Source organism: Motacilla alba, chromosome 5 (assembly GCF_015832195.1).
Source record: "Motacilla alba alba isolate MOTALB_02 chromosome 5, Motacilla_alba_V1.0_pri, whole genome shotgun sequence".
Lineage (NCBI taxonomy): Eukaryota > Metazoa > Chordata > Aves > Passeriformes > Motacillidae > Motacilla > Motacilla alba.
The window spans coordinates 23,128,599-23,151,233 of NC_052020.1; the positions used below are offsets into that span (position 1 = coordinate 23,128,599).

The 22,635-nt window shown below is 37.4% G+C and overlaps 1 protein-coding gene across 2 annotated transcripts in view; it reads left to right on the plus strand.

The window, feature by feature from the left end:
* The window catches only part of MYBPC3 (myosin binding protein C3), a 61,187-nt gene extending 41,672 nt beyond the window's left edge, over positions 1 to 19,515 (plus strand). For both annotated transcript variants that reach the window (XM_038137072.1, XM_038137073.1), the window contains 10 exons: positions 94 to 228; positions 1,438 to 1,605; positions 2,884 to 2,972; positions 7,619 to 7,814; positions 12,245 to 12,384; positions 13,147 to 13,306; positions 13,886 to 14,022; positions 16,515 to 16,701; positions 17,626 to 17,668; positions 18,131 to 19,515. In XM_038137072.1, coding sequence (XP_037993000.1) covers positions 94 to 228; positions 1,438 to 1,605; positions 2,884 to 2,972; positions 7,619 to 7,814; positions 12,245 to 12,384; positions 13,147 to 13,306; positions 13,886 to 14,022; positions 16,515 to 16,701; positions 17,626 to 17,636 — 1,223 coding nt within the window. In that variant the 3' untranslated portion in view covers positions 17,637 to 17,668; positions 18,131 to 19,515. The remainder of the gene's footprint in view (positions 1 to 93; positions 229 to 1,437; positions 1,606 to 2,883; positions 2,973 to 7,618; positions 7,815 to 12,244; positions 12,385 to 13,146; positions 13,307 to 13,885; positions 14,023 to 16,514; positions 16,702 to 17,625; positions 17,669 to 18,130) is intronic.
* The last annotated feature ends 3,120 nt before the right edge of the window (positions 19,516 to 22,635 follow it).

Below are 22,635 nucleotides of genomic sequence, written 5' to 3' on the forward strand. Positions count from 1 at the left end.
TAAATCAGTGGTTAATCACTCCTTGCATAGCCTTTGAATTCTCATAGTTGTATTGCTATTTCTCAGAATCTACTTGTCTGTATTTCCATACAGCTCCTCCAAGTGAACCAACCCACTTCACAGTGGAGGATGTTTCTGACAGCACTGTTTCCTTGAAGTGGAGGCCCCCTGAGCGGATTGGAGCCGGGGGATTAGATGGCTACATAGTGGAATACTGCAAAGATGGATGTAAGTAAGCATGAGCACTAGGCAGCAGCAACAGAGCATTTAAAAAAGGCTACAATTGCAATAACTTCACCTCAATACACTACCAACAACATGACCATGCCCAGCATGACCAAATTTTAACTCTAATCTATATCTACCATCCTTGTCAACCATCACCTTACTCACTACGATGTGACTGTAAAACCATGGAAGTCACATCCATAATGTCATCTTCACAATCACCATAAGCTTTAATAAACATTAGTAATACAAAAATCTCATTACTGTTCTATAGTCACCCCTATACTTCTGTATCATTCATGAATTGCATATTCCTTAAAAGACATAAAATAACATGATTGTGACAACACCAGTCAGACTTCAAAGTAACCATTACCTTACCTCATTTAATACTATTTCTGGTAATAAAGAGTGTAACAGCACCATATCTACAAAATTCGATGTTCTGTGATGCTATAACATAATATTTATGTCATAAAAGTCTGAAAACAAATTTATAGTCACCTCAGTATTGACATTTTCTCTGACAGTAGGCTCAATTGCCAAATAATCTAAACTAGGGGGGTTGCAGGGCATAATTTGTGCAGAAATAATTTACAGTCTTTAATGAGACATCACTATAGAATTACCAGAATCTCTATGTCATTATCAGAGCAGAATGGTTTCATCAGTCATATTTCTGTGCTTTATAATAAGGAAGCGCTAAGAATTCTGTTCTACTGTGTCAACTGAGAATTAAACAATAAATTCCAGCAGTTATGTGTTCTATTATTGTTTTCAGCATATGTGGCTCTCACTGATCTGTTGGGACAGTCACAGAAGGTATATTTACTCCAAGAAAAAAAAATTCAATTAAGGCTTCACTTTCTTGCTAAAGCTACTTCCAAAATTCTCCCCATTCCCATGTAGTGAAATAAAAGTCAAGAAGTCCCACAGCTCTAAGCTCTATAAAACAAAGTGCCAAAGGAACTACCCAAAGATGATTCCCTTATCCTTGGCTATTTTGAGCAACAAAGTGTAAAGATTTCTTAACTCCACATGTAAACACATCTCCTTGATCCAGGGTTCTTCTTCCAACTTATCTTATTCCTTTTTAGTATTGTAACTTGAGTTCATTTTACCCTAATAGAAATTTACTTTCAATTGCAAACAAGGCCTCAGTTTGGAAAAATAATGTATTATTGCAATATGCAAATACTGTAATTGTAGCTACAGAATGGATCCCTGCTCTTCCTGGCCTGACTGAGCGCACATCTGCACTGATTAAAGATCTGGTCACGGGGGACAAACTTTATTTCCGTATCAAGGCCGTAAATCTGGCTGGTGAGAGTGCAGCAGCAACAATAAAAGATCCAGTTACTGTTCAAGAGATCCTGCGTGAGTATCTATACTGAATAAATCTTATTCCTTCATTTCCTCTGGCCAAAATTCTGCCTTTATCTGAGAATGACACACAAACTGCTCTTCCACTTTGATTAGGTACCCAGTGTCTTCTGACTCTGAGAACACCTCTACAGCACACAGGTCTTATATCTGTAAAGCATAGCTCTTAAAATAAAATTCTACTTCTTACTTTCAAAATACGGACATTTTACCTCTTGCAATGGCACTGTCAGCATTTAAGAAACATTTATTTAATATTTACCTCTCTGCTTGAAAAGCTGCTGTATTACTGCAAAATGACTGTGTTGGCTATGGCAAGAGATCTATTTACCTCATTGTCGCAGATTATTAATTACCACCCTGTGTATCACCCAACAGCAGCAGATTAAAATTCATTTGACTGGAGTCCAAAAGACATCAAGAGCTGCTAATAGTGGATTCCTCAACCTTGGCTCACATGAAGTGTCTGCCAGAGTCTCACTGGCAGTAAATTGAGCCAATGTAAATAAAACAAAGTTTAATGCATCTCAATACCAAATGGTCATGGAGACAGATACTCCAACTGTATGTTAAGAAATTCCTTCTGTAAATAATAGGGGAAAGACTTAAGATAAAAGGAAAGCCTAGAAAGCTTTCCAGTGAAGTAGAGGAAAGAAGAGATCAATGAAAAAAACATGCAGTAAGGTCCTTATTTGTTAGTCAAACTAAGATGCTACAAAGAGATTCCACTACATCCATTGCAAAGAAAGAACTGTAACTGAATGACTGTAGCAAGATAAAAGAATCCATCAGTTGCTGTGCTTTCTGAGTATGTCCATAAATACCTTCCAGTGGCAATTTACAAGGTGCTTCAGTATCAATATTGCAATAGTTAATCATAATCTATCATCACTCTTTTACTCCAATACATCCCTTGTCCCATCCTTTCTACTGAACTGAAGAATTTCTCCAAAGAAACAAAGTCCACATAGAAGACTCACATCCAACAGAAGCCACCCAAATTTGGCATTTCAGATGTGACAATTTTTCATAATGCTGCTGTCACTGAAAACATGCTCAGATGTAAATATATAACTGAGAGTTAATATTAATTTTTTATCCAGTAGACAAATACATTTGAAACTACTGAGATACTGGGCTAGTCCCTAAAAGTATAAACAGTGTTTCCACATTTTTCTTATGCTTAAAGTTATCCATTGCCTTATTTTTGCTATAAATAATGTTGCATATCATCAAAAGTTTTGTATTTACTGTGCTAATGTTTAACTGCAGAGCGCCCCAAATTCTGGCTGCCACGTCACCTCAGACAGACTCTGGTGAAGAAAGTTGGTGAAACAATCAATATTGTGATCCCTTTTCAGGTATGTATCAGCTTCTATTTTGTCATGGTTATTTTTGATTACTTACCTAAAGTCATTTCCCTAAAGCAAGTTCCTATTACTTCACTGCTTAAGCAGAATTACATAAGTATGGCTAATGATTCATGAAACCCTCTCAAAAAATTGAGAAGGGGAGGGAATCACTCCTTTTTTCAGTAATTTTTTTTACAGTCAGAGTTTCTTCCTTAATCCCACCTTCTGGGGAAGAAGAAAAAAGTGGTCTAAGTAAGTGCAAGCCCATTCCTGTTTACTGAGCACAGGAGGCACCTTAGAGAGAAAGTACAAAAATGTAAGAATCCAACTAATTACTCTTCTGGAACCAAGGCATATCATGTCACTGGGCAACTTCTTTGGCAAAAGTGTGTATGTTAATTTCTGAAAGGCTGACTGCAAAAATCAGCATTTGCACAAAAACAGAAGACCCCAGTTGGCCCTGGGATGCAGAACCTGAGCGTGTGTACAAAGACCTGCTTGGGCATTACTGTGCATGAAGGTATAAAAACCAGAGCATGCTGAGGGTGCATGTACCTAGCTACACTTCACTAAGGCATGTACAAAATTGCTAAAATATGCACAAAGACTGACCTGACCAAGTTACCTCATCTTGGCATTTTCTAGAGCTGTGCAAACAACTATCTGACTGTTTCTAAGACCCCACATGCCTTTTTTCAGATGCAAGACTATAATATCCATAGAGTGCAAGAATTAGTGTGTGTAAGGAAATGGTTTCCTAAGGGAGAAATGGCAAAAGAAATTGTAAATTACAGACTCTGGCTCTGACACAGATGTCCTCAGTAATAACAGATATATCACTTAATCAAGTCCTCAGTTAAAACTTCAAGACATTGAAATTTCTCTACAGTCCAGGACTGACATTGATAGAAATGTAATCCTGTTATTAGTGAAGAGCTTTGAAATTCTCATATAAAAGATGCGGGAGATATTCAAAACATTTTTTCCACAAGGGAGGCAAATATGCACACATCACCTGTATTCTTTTGTTTGAGCAGCACCAGGAGGAAATAAATAATTAGAGCAAAATTAATGTAAACTTAAAGGTACATGTCTTTTTGCACTATGGTTACTGGGTCACGTGAAAAGTTGCTTTTTCACAGAGATCTATTTCATTAGTACACAATTGCACCCCATGAATGGATAACTTTCTTGAATTATGTGCTTGAATTATTTCAGCATAATCATAAGGCATTTTTTTCTTTCACATTTCTTATCTCCAAAATTGTTAAAATTACTTTTTTACTGATGTCTAACCACACATAAAATTCAAGATTTGTACATCTGCTATTTCTGAGTTATGTAATTATTTTCTAAAACTCCTAAAATAAACAGATATATTTCCTGCTTTGATGTCCAAGTCGAAGAAAAATTGCACAAATTTGACAAGCTGCTCCATAAGCAGGGGAATAAAGTTTAGTATTTTAGAGATTTGTGTCTTGTGTCCCCTTGTGCTGGTTTTGACTGGGCAGTTAATTTTCTTCATGGAAGTTACTATGGGGTCAGGTTTTGAATTAGTGCCTGAAAGAGTATTGATAATTTTGGGGTATTTTAGCTGTTGCTGAGAGCATAAAAATAGTCAAGGCCTTTTCTGCTCCTCCCAAGACTCTGCCAGGAAGGGAGGTGCTAAACCATGACAGCCCCATATCACCACTGTCCCAGCACATGCAGCACCTCCTCTGCTGAGAGCAGCCTCACTGCAATATTCCCAGAGATTTGCCACTCCTGTGCCCTCCTCCCCTCACTGACACGTCCTCAGTTCCCTGGCCAGGCTAAGTGCATGTGGCAACTAATCCAGAGCTTCACTTAACCCTGCCTCATCATTCAGCTGTTGCCAAACAAAATAGTTAAAAGTCTGAGTTTTCCCTGACTTTTCTTAGTGGGGACACTAACTGAGGTTTTGGCATTTCACCCTGTCAACAATTTTTCACAGAACTGTACTAAGCTAATCTTAGAGATTTCGGGTGCTCTGGCAAAATTTGGCCAAATTGAACCAACTGATTGAAAAGTGCTTTGAGTAGCTGACTGACAAATCATGTAGTGCCATAAGGTCTTGTCTCCTAAAGGATAAGGCTAACAAAAAATGCTAAAATCTATCCAGCAACACCAGATTTTACTCTGAGAACAAAGCCAGAAGACTTTAATTCAAGAAGGTTTTTTTGAGTGAATTGAATTTGTCATAGTGTTGAATTGCAGCTCTCACAGTATTAAGAATTGTGGCTAGAGCTGTTTAGAATATGTAATACTGATGACCTTTCAGAAAAAGCAAATCAAAAAGAACTTTTCCCTTCACATTTTGAAAAATTTTAAGTCACCGGCCATTTCTATTGCAGAAGACTCTTAGTAAATACAGAATCTAATATCTAGTGAAAGTGGAAGTCAGTGTCTTCTACTATTTAGAGTCTCTCTGCAACCTTTCCAGTGACCTCTGTGGTCACTACAGTAAAATTCTGTAAAATACACTGTCAAGGCATCCTGGGTTTAATGCTACTGGCAGATCTGTTTAAATCTTTAGATCAAAATGTCCCAAAAAGAAAGTAAAACATTGTTATTAACCTTTTTTTTGGTTGAGTGCTTTAAGCAGGTGGGACATTCTGGTGAAAGGAAGAGAATCACCACATTCTTGCATCAAAATTATCTACATGGCATGTGATTGGAGGGGTATTACGTGCTATTAGTGGATAAAATTCACAGTAGTACTGAGCAGTCTTTTTGTCCATCATAAATGTGTGAATATAAATATCTAAGAGCATTTAAATTCATTCTTCCCTGGCTGTGAACTCCCTATGTTTCTCTGGTGCTATTTAGCTACACTGTCACTCACTGTTCTCTCTCAGATTATCTATTACACATTGCAGAAATCCAATCCTCTGACATATGTATTAGGAACATGCTTTCTATCTGATTATGCTTTTCACAGTCTATAAATATAAGAGTATATGAAAACCAACACTTTGAACACTTGCAATCTTTCATTGGCTCTCACAGTACCTCAAAAAAGGAGGAGCTGTGAGTGAACATTTCTGAGCAACCACACTAGAACACCAGCAGCAACAATCTCATAATCAGTCTGAAAACCTGCCAAGTATTTGTCTTGACAAAATAGAAATTTAAATAAATGCCCATAGAACTATACTATATAGGCAGATTATTTTTATTTTGAAAGCATTCCCTACCTGAATTTTTCAAGGAGGATCTTCATATCACTTTAAAATACAGGCATATGTGGGAAGTAAAATAGAGTCAGTTCTTGGCCTGTTCACCAATAATAGGACACAGATATTGACCATTCAAGGTGTTTATCAGCCCTGCTGTAAAATAAACTACAATACATCTGATGAGTTAGAGAAAAGAGCATCAATGAACAAATAGCAATTTCTAGGTGTTTTAGACATCCTTTAAGTATAATTTTGGACAGGTCTTGGCCTGACTCTTATAAAAGGTGAAGTATTTTTTCCTAATACCACTGGAAAAAAAATGATGGCACACGGATCTTCTGAGCAAATACCAGACAAACCTGAAATAAAGGTGTAGCAATGCACAAAGATTCATTATTATTCTGTCTACCTTTAGGCACCAAAACCAAGAGTCTGAGTATCTTAATCTCCCTCTGTAAGCTAAGGGATGAGATACAGCCTTTCAGACCGAGAAAGAGTCTTTCCAATGGATTGAGGAACCTTGCAGAGCTGCTTTCTCTGCTGAGGCAGTGTCCCCATTTCAGTGCCTTGGGCTCCAGGTCAGGGCAGCCTGAGCAGAGCTGACTGCTGGCTTGCAGGGTCCCACTTTCCCTCCCCACCCATCTGAACTACTCCAGGCCTGTGCTGCTCTGTTTCACCTTGGTAATCTGGCAGAAACTTTAAAACCCCCAATGAGTTATTTTCTGTTGGATTAACTGTTAATACACTTAATAAATATGTTATGCTCATGTTCTGTTCTCTTGGGATTCCTTGTTTGGAGTTGTACTGTGGAAGTAGCACCCCAATAACTTTTGAAGAACTAAATAGTACCATTTTTCCTGTAAATGGCTGGATGAGAGTGGTGCAGACCACTGATAGCTCACTGATTCCACCAGCCATCTTCCATGAGTGTAGCAACACTGACTGCTTAGGTTGACAGTCACCAAAACAATTTTGCAGTGCAGAAAGAATTATACAGTAAATTTCACATCCCAAGACTGCAAGATGACAATAAGTCTTCAAAAAAATCTTAAAAATGCCTGGGGATAGAGCATCAAATGTTTTAAGGAAAGGAGGAGAAGGGGAGCAAAGCTAATAAAGTCCTCAGGTGTGTAAAGGTTCTGCTAATAACAATCAGAACAAGTCAGATCACCCGTTGGCTTCACTGACGCCTTGGAAAGAGTACCAGCCCAGCGTACATATAGTATTTCTGGATTTGTTCTCAGTATCATTTCAGTCTTTAACTAAAAGTCATCCTCAGAGCATGGTGCCACTAAACCACACAGGTGGTCGCAAATATTTGTCTGGAAGAAAACAGAAATTGTAAAGTATTTATGGAGTTTATGATCTCAACTCTGTGTATTACATTAAGCTTTCTAGAGTTATGGCTAAGAGAAAAATGAAAATACTAAAACATTCTTTTTTTTTTCCTCTATTAAGGGTAAACCAAGACCCAAAATCACTTGGCTGAAAGATGGTCAAACTCTAGACTCCAAAGATGTGGGAATTCGGAACAGCAGCACAGACACCATCCTTTTCATCAGAAAAGCAGAGCTTCATCACTCAGGAGCATATGAAGTCACTCTTCAGATAGAAAACATGTCTGATAAAGTTGCAATAACGATACAAATCATAGGTAAGACCCTGACAACATCAGAATTAAGCAGATCATACAAAACAAAATAATGGCCAGACTGAGGCAACCCAAAGGTTGCCTCAGAATCCCTTCTCTTTCAAAGGTTGGTTGCAGATGGTAGGACAAAGAGCAGGGCAAGCGTGTGACCTTATTTTCCTACTACATTTTCCCACCTTGAAATTATCTGTGTCCTAGAGACCTTCAGATGGTGAGGAATATTCTTTGTGTTCCATAGCTCTTTAAGGATCTTTAGTGATCTTTTTCTTGACTAATTTCATCCAGTCAGTATTTTAATCCAGGTCTAGTTTGAGAATCCAAACATCCTTTTATAAGGAATTTCATTTTAAGTACATATACCTGTTTCTTTTGATTTCAGTCTGCATCCTGAAAATTTCATTTGACATCCATACAGTTTTGTATCAGAAAAAAACATGAATAATCATTCAGCTTTTCCATGTTACTCATGATTTTATAACCTTCAGTCCCACTCACCTCAGTTAATTTTCTCAAGTTTTACTCTCTTCATTTTGACTATTTTCAAACAGATGCCATTCCATATCTTTGATTATCCTTTCAATCTCCATTCTATCACTTTGAGAGAGAGAGAATTTCAAAGTTCTGGTGTTCTTAGGCATAGCCATATTGTACTCAAGGAAGGAAATATGAATCTTGGAATGGACGTACTTATATATTGGGTTTTTTTCATTAGCTAAGGATAGGAAGAAAAAATCATTGCCATAATATACCTTTACAGTTCCAAAAATTAGAAGGCACAGTCCTGTGAATGTGAAAAAATCACATTTAATGCTTTGTTAAGAGTGTCCAGTTAGTCTGGGGCTTATTCTCTATTGTAGAATTTCCAGTCTCTTTTCTAATGTCATTGCCAAAGTTTCCATAACTTCTGTTGGGATTATGTGAGAGATATTCTGAGATTTTATTAATGTTTAGCCAGAGCTTTTCTGGTTCACCTCATTAGCACTTTTTCTAACATTCTTGATAATTGTTTTTATTTCTCTTTCCCCATGCTTTCACACTGTTATCCCAAATTTCTTCCAGTGTATCAATACATTTTTAGATTATGTGTTTTGGCTTAACTCCTAATGTTTTGGAATTAAAAATGCTGACTTTGCTCTGCTTAAAATTTTATTAATTATGTTGGCAAACTGGGTATGCAATTGTGCCAGCAGCAAACAAGAACGGCATAAAAAATTGGAGCAAATATGTCTTAATACCAGCAGATGCTTCTGCTCAAGAGGATGACTGCAGTTCTGCAAAAGCAAAATAAGTAAATGGCAGCTAAACCAAAATAATCCCAAGAGTACCCAGAGAAGCTGTGGATGCCCCATGGCTGGTGGTGTTCAGGGCCAGGCTGGATGGGGCTCTGAGCAATTTGGTCGGCTGGAAGGTGTCCCTGCCCATGCCAGGGGTTGGAACTGAAAGATCTTTGAGGTCCTTTCCAACCCAAGCCATTCTCTGACCCTATGACTCAGGTAAAGGGGAGTAGTGCACCCTACACTCTAAATTATCTTTCTAAAACTGGTTAGTTACTCTTGATTCTGGCCATTGCTCTTAGGCCACAGCAACAAGTATCTTCTGCCTGTTTTTCGTGTAGAAAGTCACAAAAAACATATCCATCTACCATTGCCAGAGAGTTATACCATACAGAAAACGAAAGATTGAAAAAAAGAACTAATCTTATCACACAGGTAAGAGTTGGAGGACAGGCATTAATTTTGCACTTCTTGGGCAGTTTGGTCAAATGAATGGGAATACATATATTTCATTAATTCATGACCAAGAAGAGAAAGGGCTTGTAACATATGCACATACTTCTGCAATCAGGGCATCTACTCTGATTCTTGATTCTGTGATTCTGTCATCATAACTACCTCTTCTCAATCCTGTTAACTGCTCTTTTTGTTCCCCAGATTTTATATTCTCTTGGCACGACAGAAATATGGATGATTCAGGCACTCTTTCTACACTCCTAGTGGTGCTTTAGGTGCTGTAGAACAGCTGGCTGAAAAGCCAGCCTGGCTTTCAGAGACACAAGGAGTCAATCAGTGATCTTTTGAAGTGCCTTTTCATCAGCTAACTTCCCTTGGCAAAAGTCTCCTTGAGAAGAAGTAAAGCTTGTGGCTACAGCACCTATCTTTTTGTGGGGGTAAGGCAAGAGTGCAGGTAGCCAAAAGCTCTGCTGCAGTGATGAGTCAGGTCAGCTCCAAACAAGAGGAAACAACTCTGTTACTGCCGTCACCTTCCCTCATTACCAAAACAGTTGTTGCCATTTACTCTGTAGATCAAAAAAAAAGTGCACTTTTTCTATGGGAATAGAGTATTTATTAAAGACTTCTAGAAAGTTCAAAGATAATGAAAATACCTCCAATCTCTGGAGAGTACAGTTCCCTCAACTTCTTTCACCCTCCACATGAATCAATAAATTATGTCTTTCATCATGACTTCTATTGACCGAAGCAAACCTCAGTTCTATATTTTTTTAACTGGAATTAATTCTTCTTCTCATTATGTATTATTTGAAAATATAAATTATAATTTATCTTTGAAAGATAATTCACACTATCTCTTCTTCCCATTGTATAAATTTCACTCGTTTGCAAAACTCCTCAGCTGAGCTTGTGCTGAGGGTAAGACAGAATACATCCTCAGAATATAAATCCCCATTCTGACACAGTGCCCTACAGAGGAAAATAATTTGAGTCAGAACCATCAGTAAGTTTAACTTTTCCCATCCTCTATCCACAAGCTAGAAATGTAGTGGTTATTACTGAGAAAGAAATATTCTACCAAATATTCTACAAAGAAATTTTGGATAGATCTTCTTGCAGATTGCATTATCCCACTGAATCACAAAGATCAAGAACATAAAAACCCATGTAGCAAATTTATCCATCTCTGCCTTTTTTAAGGTTGTTCTTCACACATGTGCAGACAGGTATGTAGTATGAAAAATCCTTCTCTTAAATCAGAACAGATTAATTGATTTCTGTATAATGAAATACATATCTAACAAAACAACTCAGGGGTTTTTTTTCTTCTAAGTTGTGATTCAAGTAAACAACAAATGCATCCCCATAAGCAATGCTGTTCATTTGACAACATATTGCCATTCCCTATTTCAGAAACAGAAGAAAATGTAAGAAGGTTTTACCTGGTTGGTGGCTGCTGAGAAACACAGAAGATGGCAGCTTTTTCTCTGAAATGCTAGTTAAGATAGGCAGAAAGAGGATGATAAATGGAATGAGAGCCATGCGCTCCATATCCCTTATCAGACACCATGCAGTGTTCTAGTAGGCACCACTTTGAAGGAGGACAGTAGGGGTCAAACCTAATTATACAGCAGTTTTCAATTCCAAAGTTTGTCAGTGAAAAGAGAATTAGCACATTATGCTTTGATGTAGAAAGTCACAGTTCCCCTAATAACAAAGGCTGATTTATTACTGGTTTGCATATCCTTCTTTAAGGAATTAAATTACAAGCCACCTATAATTACATTCCTCTGTGCTTTGCTAATCTCAAACCTACATCCATCAGATTCTTACAATTTTCCTATTTTTTCCAGCTTAGCTACACAATGGGGAGACAGTTTCCCTTCAGCTGTCTAGAATGATCTTAAACTATTTTTCACTCAATAACAAGATGAACTATCTAGCTGTCCCCAGCAGACCCCATAACTGGGTGCAACAATCTAACATCAAAAAGGTGAACTGGTGTCCTCAAGTTAAAAAAAGACAGAAATATTATTTAATAAATTAAATCTTACAGCATATGACTGAACAACATGGTATAAATACAAATGATCCTCAAAAAGAAAATAATATAATTATTATCATTTCATACTATGTCATTTTTATCTATATTTCCATGTATCTTAAAAAGGACACAGATCTCTCTATCTCTTTGAGAGTTTGTTCTTTTTCTAGTTGTAACAGGGAAGTCACCTAATGGGCAAGCTAACATGCACTGAGCCAAGAGGGAAAAGGTGTATTCCCAAATGGCTGGCTTTCCTCAGCTGGAAGGCACACACCCCATTGCCCTGGTTGTTACAGCAATGTAGATAAATGGCCAAAAAATTGCACTGAGGTAACAAAGTAAGTAAAAAACCTGCAGTTAAAGAGTTAATCACATCCACCCAAACAACACCAACTTCTTATTCCATTTTAAAGATATTACTAATTCTAGTGTGTTTGCTATTTCTCCATAGGATTGAGGCCACTCAAAAGAATATTCAAAGGGTATTTAAAAATTTCCCAATTTTCTTTTTTACAGGTTTAACTTCACACAAATAAAGTGTGTTGCTATGCAATGTTACAGATTGCTATCAGGTTCTATTTTTTTTCCCTGCATGGGGAAATGACAAAGCTCTTGAATCTTGCACTAAAAGCTAAGGTGTTTTCTTGTCTCCTCTGCAGACAAGCCTGGTCCTCCTCAGAATGTAAAGCTTGTAGATGTTTGGGGATTCAATGCAGCCCTGGAGTGGACACCTCCCCAAGATGATGGCAATGCTCAGATCTTGGGCTACACAGTTCAGAAAGCTGACAAAAAAACAATGGTAAGAACTTGGCTGGGTCTGTGGCTCTGAAGGGAGTTAAACCAGCACCTGCTCTGGGAGCACAGAGACTTGAGGAAATGACTGAGTTCATGACACTCATTTGTGTGTCCAAGGTGTCCTGTGGTACCTCTGAGGCAATTAAACATTGAAAAATAGAATCTAAAAAACCCCCAAAAGGTGAAAGATTAATTTAAATACTCAGTAGAAAATGGAAGAGAGACCAAGCCTGTGCAGTCTCAGGTGGTGACTGCATAGACAGCTCTCCTTAGAAGGTGGAACTACACTTCTTATTTGCAATTATATTTTTCATAAATGCAACAAAAAAATTGAAGGGGAGGGAGGAAGAGTTAGACTTGAAGTGAGATGCTAGGCATACCAGGGTATGTACTGGGAGAGGTATGTATGCCTGTCAATCTGGAAAATATCTTTCTCGGGGAAGACCCCATTAAGCAGTCACATTCTGAGTACACATCTTGTACCAGATTCCCCAGATATGAGCATGGCTAAAATATGGTAGAGTGTTGAGGGAATTTTTTTCTCAAAATGGAAACATTAATATGCCTATCACTCTGCCAGAATATAAAAGTAAGAAAATAGATCAGCTGATCTTCACAGGGAGCAACATAAAGTTAATTTCACAGGTTAGTGCTAAATACCTGTCTGCCTGTCTTTTCCTTGTAGCAAAAAAATTCTCTCCATACCAAAAGTAGCACCAGTCTGACCTCTCGTAACATCTTTCTAAACAGTACAGTCTTGTTACAGGAATGGTACACGGTGTTTGATCACTATCGTCGCACAAACTGTATCGTGTCAGACCTCATTATGGGAAATGAGTATTTTTTCCGAATCTTCAGTGAAAATTTATGTGGATTGAGTGAAACAGCTGCAACCACCAAAAATCCTGCCCATATCCAAAAAACAGGTAACATATTCTTCAAACCAAAGATCACAAAAGCCACTATGTACCAGAAGTAAAACACTGGCAAATGGAAAATACAGTTTTACTAGCTGCACCCCTAAAGATATTTTCATTATTTAGCAACTAGCACTTGTAAAGAATTTTAGCACCAAGAGCCTTTATCTAGGAAGATCTCCTGTACTAATACAAAAGTTAGTTAAAAAATAAAAATTATGTGATATTTAATCACACAATCTTCCTAAACTATATTGTCTGAAGTAAACAATACAACAGGGGGACTATATTTATATTTTGGGGTTAAAAGTTGAAGACGTGTGTGGTGAAGGCTTTCTCTGCACACATATGGCTGTCATATTTTTAACAGAAGCTGAAAACCCATGATTGCCAGGACCTTTTACCTTTACTAACACATTAAACATGAGATGTGGTTTAGAATGAAATGTATTTAAAGACTTCTTATATCACAAATGCCAAAAGCTTTGAAGCTTCTTAAAACGATACAGACAAAATAAATGACAGATTATACTCAAGTGAGCAGAACTGCCAACACCGTTGTCACTATTTTGTCTCCTTGAACTGCAGGCACCACTTACAAACCCCCGTGTTACAAAGAACACGACTTCTCCGAAGCTCCTAAATTCACCCACCCTTTGGTGAACCGCTCTGTGATTGCGGGATACAACACCACACTCAGCTGTGCTGTCAGAGGAATCCCCAAGGTACGGTCACCACTGCCACTGAGATCGCTGCACCAAGGCAAGAATTCCCGCCAGTTCAGGGTGGCCGAGTGTGGCACGGCTGTACAGAGGAGAGCAGAGGCCACCCGGCCATGCCCACCTCGCCCACTCCTGAGGCTGCAGAGAGGGGGGAGAGCATTCGGGTGGGTCTGTGCACAGCCGGGGGCAACACAGTGAAGGGGACAGAGGGAAGGGCACTCACTGCTCGGGGTGGCACCACACCACTGGAAATGTACAACCTCTGCACAAAAGCTACTCACTGGAGAAGGTAAACAATGACAAAATGGTCTGCTCGCAATCTATACTCTGCTCTCTTCAGACTTTGAAGAAAACAGCAGCTAAATGTCATCTGCTGTTCCACTGACCAAATGACACAGAGGAACAGCAGTTTTTCTGTTACACCAATGCATCCACAGAATTTTTTACAGTCTGAGCTGTTTTGCAAAACTGACTAGAATAAGGCCTGGTCTCGTGTGAAGTTTTTTTTGTGGGGGTTTTTTGGTTTGGGTTTTTAATCTTACAGGAATATTTTCTCATTCTAAATATATTTATGAAAGTCCCATCCAAGGGTACATAAAGATGTACTATTTTGTTAATCAGGAACAAGCAGTAAAAACTGTATCAGCTAGGAGCTAAATTTAGACTTCTCAGAAAAGGGAAATAAGATTTTTGTCCGCAGTGAAGGAATTTACCATATTATGACATAATCTTGTCCTAAATTTAAATTAGCACAATCCCTTCCCGTCCAGCTGCTTATTTTCAGCTTCTTTCACTACCTCATACCTGTGAAAGGATCTGATTGCTACACAGCAAAACATGTAACAATCACTCAGTCCAAATTAAAAAAAAAAACATTTGCTGCATTCATTGGATGAAGAAGGAGCTCCACACAAAACTCAAAAGTAAAAAGGAAGCATATCCATGTAAACAGCTGCAAAAAACCAAGAACATTACAGAATAAACACCAGCAACTGTAGGCAAAATCCATCTTCCAGTAGCTGTCTCAGCATAGAAATGACAGTGTTATTGACAATATTCCCTCTTGGTTAACTGACATTTTTGTGCATCTGCATCCACTTCATTCTGTTTCCATGGTTTTAAGAAGATTCTTAAAAAACCTCAATTTTACAGCTGTTCTTGTGCAGTAGTGGAAGGCTTTGCAATTCAGGCATGCTAGCTCCTCCTTCACATTAGCCTGAAGGATCCAAGTGGTCCTCAACCTTCAGTACACCTAATGCTCTTAAAGCAGCTTTTCCAGATATGTTTTTGTACTTCCATTGCCCAAATTAACCTCGATAAAATGTTTCAGTACCTGCAGCACTGCTCTGCAAAAGCTCTCATTACCTTATGTGGATGAAAAGTTCCCAGTTCTTAATAATTGTAGATTTTTAAGCACACCTCAAGATGATCCATATGGCACGGAAAAGTTACCAGTGCAAGCAGAGACAGTACTCATGCCCTGCCAGTAATGAAGTATAATGAGAAATATACCCAGAAAGATAAAGAGGCTACAGAGAAACAAGGAAAAAATGTTAAGGCAGGAAAAATTCCAGCAGAGATCTGTCAAGAAAATTTAGCAAGTGGCAGGTGGGATGCACAGGATTGATATACCATAGGTCAAAGACAAAAGTGATTCTGTAGATTTGAATGCATTCTGTAAAAACAGTGCAGTAGTTTTGGGGTTTATGGATGAAGAAACAGAAGCCATTAATGTCTGGAAGAAAACCAGATAAATGTAAATCTTTGTTTTCTATTCTTTAAAGACTGTTTCTTCACTGTATGTACTAATGAGCTTGAAATAAACAAAAGCAGTTTGTTTCATATCAGATTTTTCATTTTCAAAACTTCATTTATGAAAATTAAAGGCACATTTTCAGGTACTGGAAACAAAACATAAAAGCTTGAACTGGTATAGAAGCAACTACTTCATTCCAGAGCAGAAGCAACAGGAAATTCATTTTTAAATTCCTGAAGTTTCTAAAGATATGCTAGAGAGTTTGGAAAATCCTTTGCTGGACCAAACCTTGGCATCCTAATTTGGCCACCCAGCATCTGTGGACTTTTATGACTGTTCTAATAATCTGTGACATTTAATTCCCCTTCTGTAAGATACTTATAGCATTCAAATACATTTTAATAAGCACAACTAAATAACTCCTAAATGAATAAATTTGTAGACAGTTAATAGAGGTTGGGTTTTTTTTTAATTGCAATAAAAGAGGACAAAACCCTACATTTTCTATATGCTATTTTTTAGTTAACAAAAACACTGAACTTTTGAATTATTGGTTTCCTGAATTTGTACTGAATGAGATGTTCTTTGAAAAATTATTAACAGTGCTTTGTAAATACTCCTCATAATACACCTCATAATACTATTTAGCCTTTGATGGCTACATTGAGGCTGCAAGATCAGGTGTAAGTCTTCTATTCTCTACCTTCTACTTTAAAAATCTTCTTTTTTTGTTCTTCAGCCAAAGATATTCTGGTTCAAAAACAAAATGGATCTCTCTGGGGATGCCAAGTACCGCATGTTCAGTAAGCAGGGGGTGCTGACCCTGGAGATCCGAAAACCCACTCCCTTTGACGGAGGCATTTACACCTGCAAAGCTGTGAATGAGTGTGGTGAAGCTGAAATAGAGTGCAGGCTGGATGTCAGAGGTAATCAGACCAATCCTATGGGTAACCCTAACACTGCAATGAAGAGAGAGTAATGGGTAGTTAAAAGGAAATGAAATCATAGTTCCCCTTTATCTGATTTTTGGATGGTATATAAAAAGTTTGTTCATTTCGTGCATCAGCAAGATTGTTTTTTCATTCTGAAGCGTTATGATAGAATTAGGTTGCTTGCTAGGTAATACAGGTCTGATGGTGTACAGTAATTGCACTTCTGGCTGTCTGTTTCTAGAGCAGATACTTAGCAGTGGAAGGGAGGTCTACCTCCAACCACTGCGTTGAGGAGAACTTCATTAGACTTTGTGCTTATTCTGTAACTGAAGGTTTTAAATCAAGTCATTGACCATTAGACATATGTAAAAGGTGGTGCATGCTACATCATAATCATTTTTGGAACAGTAACAAATTATTTTGTTTGTCAAAAGGACCAGGAACAAAAGTCACATGTTTATAGCAGAATAAAAAATATCAAATATTAAATACTTTTTGTAAAGCTGCCAGTAAAGTATCTATTTATCCATACAAATATATGTAGCATTACTTTAAGTGCTCAAACCCAGCAAAAGCTGCAGAAGTGACCTACATAACCATAATTGATGGAAATCCATTTTCAGCACAGCAAGCCTGAAGGTATTTCTACACAGCACCAAGCTGAATATTTGACTCGGTGCTAAATCAGGAATGTGCATACAGTACACCTTGCAGTGCTGGGTGCCAATACCCTCAGGGCTCACAGATTAATTTTATCATCATCTGAAGCTTACTTTAGGAACATTAAATCTTCTTAGAATCATCAGATAAAAGCAACTACTAGAGAGCGTCCATATTTCACTTTCAGTACCAAGTCTCAATTTAAAACTACCATTCTTTAATGTCTGATAGTATCTTGAACTTTTTTTCATTCTCCAGCTCCTCAGTAAAACTCTGAATCTCAGCTGATCTGCAAGTCAAGGTAAGAATAAAAATAATTCAGCTGGAAAAAGGAGCAATGGCTGTTTGGTCAGATCTGTGAATAAACAATCATTAAATATTCATGGTAGAGACTTTTTAGAATGTTTATAATGTTGGTGGGGATATGTGTGTTTGTTTTGATTTCTGTTTGTTTTTCAGTAGTCAGTATTTCATGGGTCTCCCCCTTTAATACACTGTACCACTGTAAAAATCTGTAAGAATAACAGAATACTTGGTTGCCATTTTTTCCTAATTCACTACAAGCACTTCCTCTAAGAGACTGTTATTTATTGAAGTAGGGCTAACTAATATCAATAACCTCACTTCAAAAAAGAAAGTATAGTTAACATTTAAATGCATCTAGATGTGTAATGCACATTTTACACTTAAAAAAACAAAGTAGTATAATAGCAGTCAGGTAATGTATTTGACAATAAATCCTTCTCTCCGTTTTCTGTCTCAGCATTAGAGTGGAACTTGAAAAGAAGAAAAGTGAAGAGATTAATGAAACACAAATTCAGCTCATTTAGGAGTCCTGCTCATCTTAGCAATCACTTAAAACACTTGTACAAGAAGGCAGCAGTGTTCTGTATTGTCCTGCTTACTCTGTGTGCTTTCAGACAGTATTTCCTCTTTTCATATATCTGTCATAGTTAGATTGCCCTTGTCTCCACATGAAGAAATTAAAAGAAATAAAGATAAAACTTTTCCCCCATTACATACATAAAATATGTTTTTTAAAAAATAGTAAAATCATGTAAAACTGAAAAAACCCTAGTGCTTTCCCAATGTCTGAAACAAGCATAAATCCCCCAATTCTACAGTTCACTCCATTTTCTCTTTGCAGAGTTCTGACATTCTTCATAAGAAACAAGTAGCTCAGAATAATGAAGCAGTAAGATATTATTTACAGTATACAATCATTATACTTGTTTCTGTACGACAGAATGTAACTTCCATTCCTGCTGTTTTTTACTGTCAGTGACTGCTTGAAATATCCACTGCTGTGCTCTTGAGCAGAACTGTGTCCAAACCACAGCATTTGGGAACCACTGGCTACAGCTACTGTTCTGCTTTTTATAAAATAATTCCTTTGATAATTACTTGTTTTCTAGCTTTTAAAAAGACACCAGCATAGAATTCCAGTTAATAGATGTTTTTTTTCTACCAATCAGAGACATCACACAAATCTACAAGGATAATTTTGCATGTCAGATGAAACAGTGGAAATTCTAGCAAGGGAGACTATTTGCATGTAAATAAAAAACTTTAAAGCAGAAGCTTGGAATGAATGTAATAAACTCATTGTCATTAACTCTTCCTGAAGGTTTGTGAAAGGCTATGAGTGATATGTAAGCATTTTTGCAGATGATTTTGTCTAAGCAAATGACACAATAGCATTTCTAGCTTCTCACCTACAAGTGTGAAGAGTATTTGGGGTAGGTTTTTTCCTGCAGTAGTTGATAGTTTCTGGCTGGGAAGTACATTTTAATGATCACAGGAAATGGCAGGAAGATTATATTAATCCAGGCAACATTGCCTTTTGGAAGAATGGACACAAAGGAACTGAAGTAACTGCCTCCAACAGTTACTCCTCCCCTGCCTCCAACATGCCATTTGGGATGGCAAAGCATATCTGACACAGCATGTTAGTTGTATTAACCAAGCAAATGCATCTTCATAATAAAAGCACTGATGGTCATGAGATATGTATTTTAATTATTTCATTATGATATCAGAACAAAAAAGGATACCCTCTAAAACCAAAGCAAATTCCAGGTTAACACGTGTCTGTTGCACATTTTTGTTATTCAACAAATAAATAAAATTTTAAAAGGAAAATATGCAGCCAGGCTGACATTGTTTTGTGCTTACATTTTCTGAGCAACACTATTATTTTTTTTAAAAAGGCACATACCACAAATAAAAGACAGAGATGATCCATATTCTAAAGAACCTGTGACCAGAAGGCCGTGGACCACAAGGATCATCCCAGCATCTGTGGGACAATGCATTTTGCAAAGCAGTGACTGAATTGCAAGAGTTAGAGCCTAATTCCATAGAGTCTTCTAAGAATGCTGCACTTGAAAAACACAAATTAGTTTTGATTTCCAAAACTTCCAATGACAATGAGTCAAATACAAATCCAAAGTATTACAAAAGAGAAGCACTAACTCCAGCTAGGTTTTTAAAAAGTCTTCATAAAAATAAGAATTCTGAGTTCCAAACACTAACCACTCCCCACACCGAAAAGAGGAAAAGGGCAAAGGTGCACCTGCAAAGTCTCAATTTCCTATAATTATTTTGAGAAAGGTCTTCAGAAAATGGTAGGTGTTTATTGATGTTGTGCCAGCATATACTATTGTCATTTACCTGTTCAGTGGCTGACACTGATCCTAAAAGTAGAGTCACTAATTGTCCATTTATTCCATGCTCATAATAAATAAACGATTAAGTAAATAATCTTCATCCCAATCTGATTAAAACCATATACACTGAGAAGCTTCTCTCAAACCTACCTGGTTAAGAACAACAAAGTATCTCCCAATTTTTCCCCCATCACACCTGAAAGACTACTTGATGAAAGACAGTCTACACTATCATTTCCTGGTTGAGATCTCCTCTGATGTAAAATCAGCCTTATCTCTAAAAGTCATGGCAAATATTCTTACCTTGTAGTTGTTAAGTACTGTTAGAAGTGTGCAAGCTTTGTTCAATAGTAAAAGAAATACTTAACATAGGTCATAAAATCTAAAATTTCCTACCTAGCAGCATCATCTTTTAGCAAATTAAGCGCCTTTTACTTTCAAAAACAGCTGTCCTACTGAAGTTCTTCCAGTAGTTTTCTCCATCAAGACAAAAAAACCTGTTATTGCTCCAGTAAAAAGACCCTTCCATGTGCAAAATATATGTAACTTAGACAAACATAACCTCTTCAGGCCGATTATGTCTATCCAGTTGGATGTCAATCTGACTGTAAGGTTTGATGCTTCCACAATTTCCATTTAAATCCTATCAACTGAGGCTGCTGGCTGCCTGTTCAGTGTACATACCTTTCCTTCAGACTAGGAACTATACACCTGATGGAGATACTCGGATGCTTTGAATTAACATATATAAGACTCATTTGAAGCACAGAGGTGTTGCAGAGCATTCCTAAAGCCCAGTGCTTCCCTTCAGGTAAGAAACATCAACTCTAAAATATTATGACAAGAAAAAGCACTTCCAGTACTCCTACCAGCCCAGTTCTCTCAGGGTGGCGTTACCTGCCAAACAAACCCTCTGCCGACACTTTAGCCTAGGACAGCACACATTTCACACCACAGCATCAATTCTTTTGTTTCACTCGTGTTTTCAGCACTGCTGTGTAAATACTCCAAGTAAACAATATTTACTTACTCCTGGCAATGGGAAGCTTCATGCGATACTCTTCATAAAAGCCACCAGCTGGAATTAAACTGTCAAATGCAAACAAACCTTATCTGAGTGCCTTGTTTCCTTGAGATTGCCTTAGTCCTCAAATCCTGACCATTATTCTGTGAGCAAATAATAATAGCAAAATGAGTTAATGGTTGACCATTACTTCTAAAATAACAAAGAAAAGGGCCAAAGAGCTCTCTCATGCTGCAGCACCAGCTCTCCCCTTCAGTGCCAGGAGCTCCCCCACCCACTTGTCAGCTTTTGCTCTGTCAGATTATTGCTCAGGGCTGCAAGGCCTGAAGAAAATCTCTTCAAATTGTGGTGTGAGCATAGCAGATTAAGGTAAAGCTGCTGGCTTTCCTCCTTTTCCTGTTCAGTGGGTTTATACAGAAGCTGTCAAAGGCTGTGTGGGAGTTAACGGATGGTCCCCCATGGAGATAATTCTTTTTTCCTATTAACAAATAACAAGTGGATCAGTTGAAGCTAAAGAAGGAAATTACAGTTATGTCCACACAGCAGTCATGACAGTGACTGTTTGGCAGAGCTTCTCAGGTTGCAGCCTCTTCTGTATTCTGCTATCATAGATCCACAACTATTACTTTAAAACTAGCAGGCTTATCCGTGGTGACACCTGCAGAAAAAAAGTGACTGCTGTTTCTTTCCTGAGCCTCCATTTTCTGACCAGTTAATAAAAATCTCAGGAGTATTTAATTCCCAAGTCTCTGTAAATCCAAGTATATGCTCTAGTACTAAAGCTATTCTTGCAGAAAGGGTGCCATCTCCTAATATATCTTTTATACCATCCACAATGTAGGTGAATACTTGTGTGTCCAAGGAAGGGTAACCTGTGTAATAAGAAGCTATGTTTCCATCAGTGTATGTTGTCATCAATGTTTCCATGACCTAGGTGATCTAGGTCTAGGTCTTCAAAGGTCCCTTTCAACTCAAACTATTCTATTATTTTATTATTCTTAAGCAGCTTTGCTGCCTAAGCTACAATACTTACATGATATGTGGGGTAAAATGCAAATTAAATTGTTTGAGTTCAAATTGTCCCAACAAAATGTTTACGAAAAGTGCCCCACCTGTCTTGTGATTATCTTCCACTTCCTCTCTGCAAGATGGAACAGTCATTTTTACCAACTCTTTCAGATTTTTCCAGGCTTACTATATATATTATATATAAAAATTATATATATTATATAAATTATATATTATAGAAAATAGAAAAGATAATATTAAAATAATTTTAAAATTATATGATTTATATAAATTATATATAAAAATTCAGTTCTACTTGTTGAAAATTACAGTGAAAGATCAAGACATTCCTATATATTATTTTAACAAATTTTTCAATGCAGGACATGCTAGACATTTAAAGATAGCCTCAGTACATCTCACCTGCAGGTTTCATTCTTTACGAGAAAGATGATTGTTCTAGCTATTTCAAGAGAGATCTACAATTGAGTAGAACGAATCAAAACACAAGAAAATATTATTTAGTAGAACTTTTTCCTTAATTGAATCATACAATGGCCATTCGAA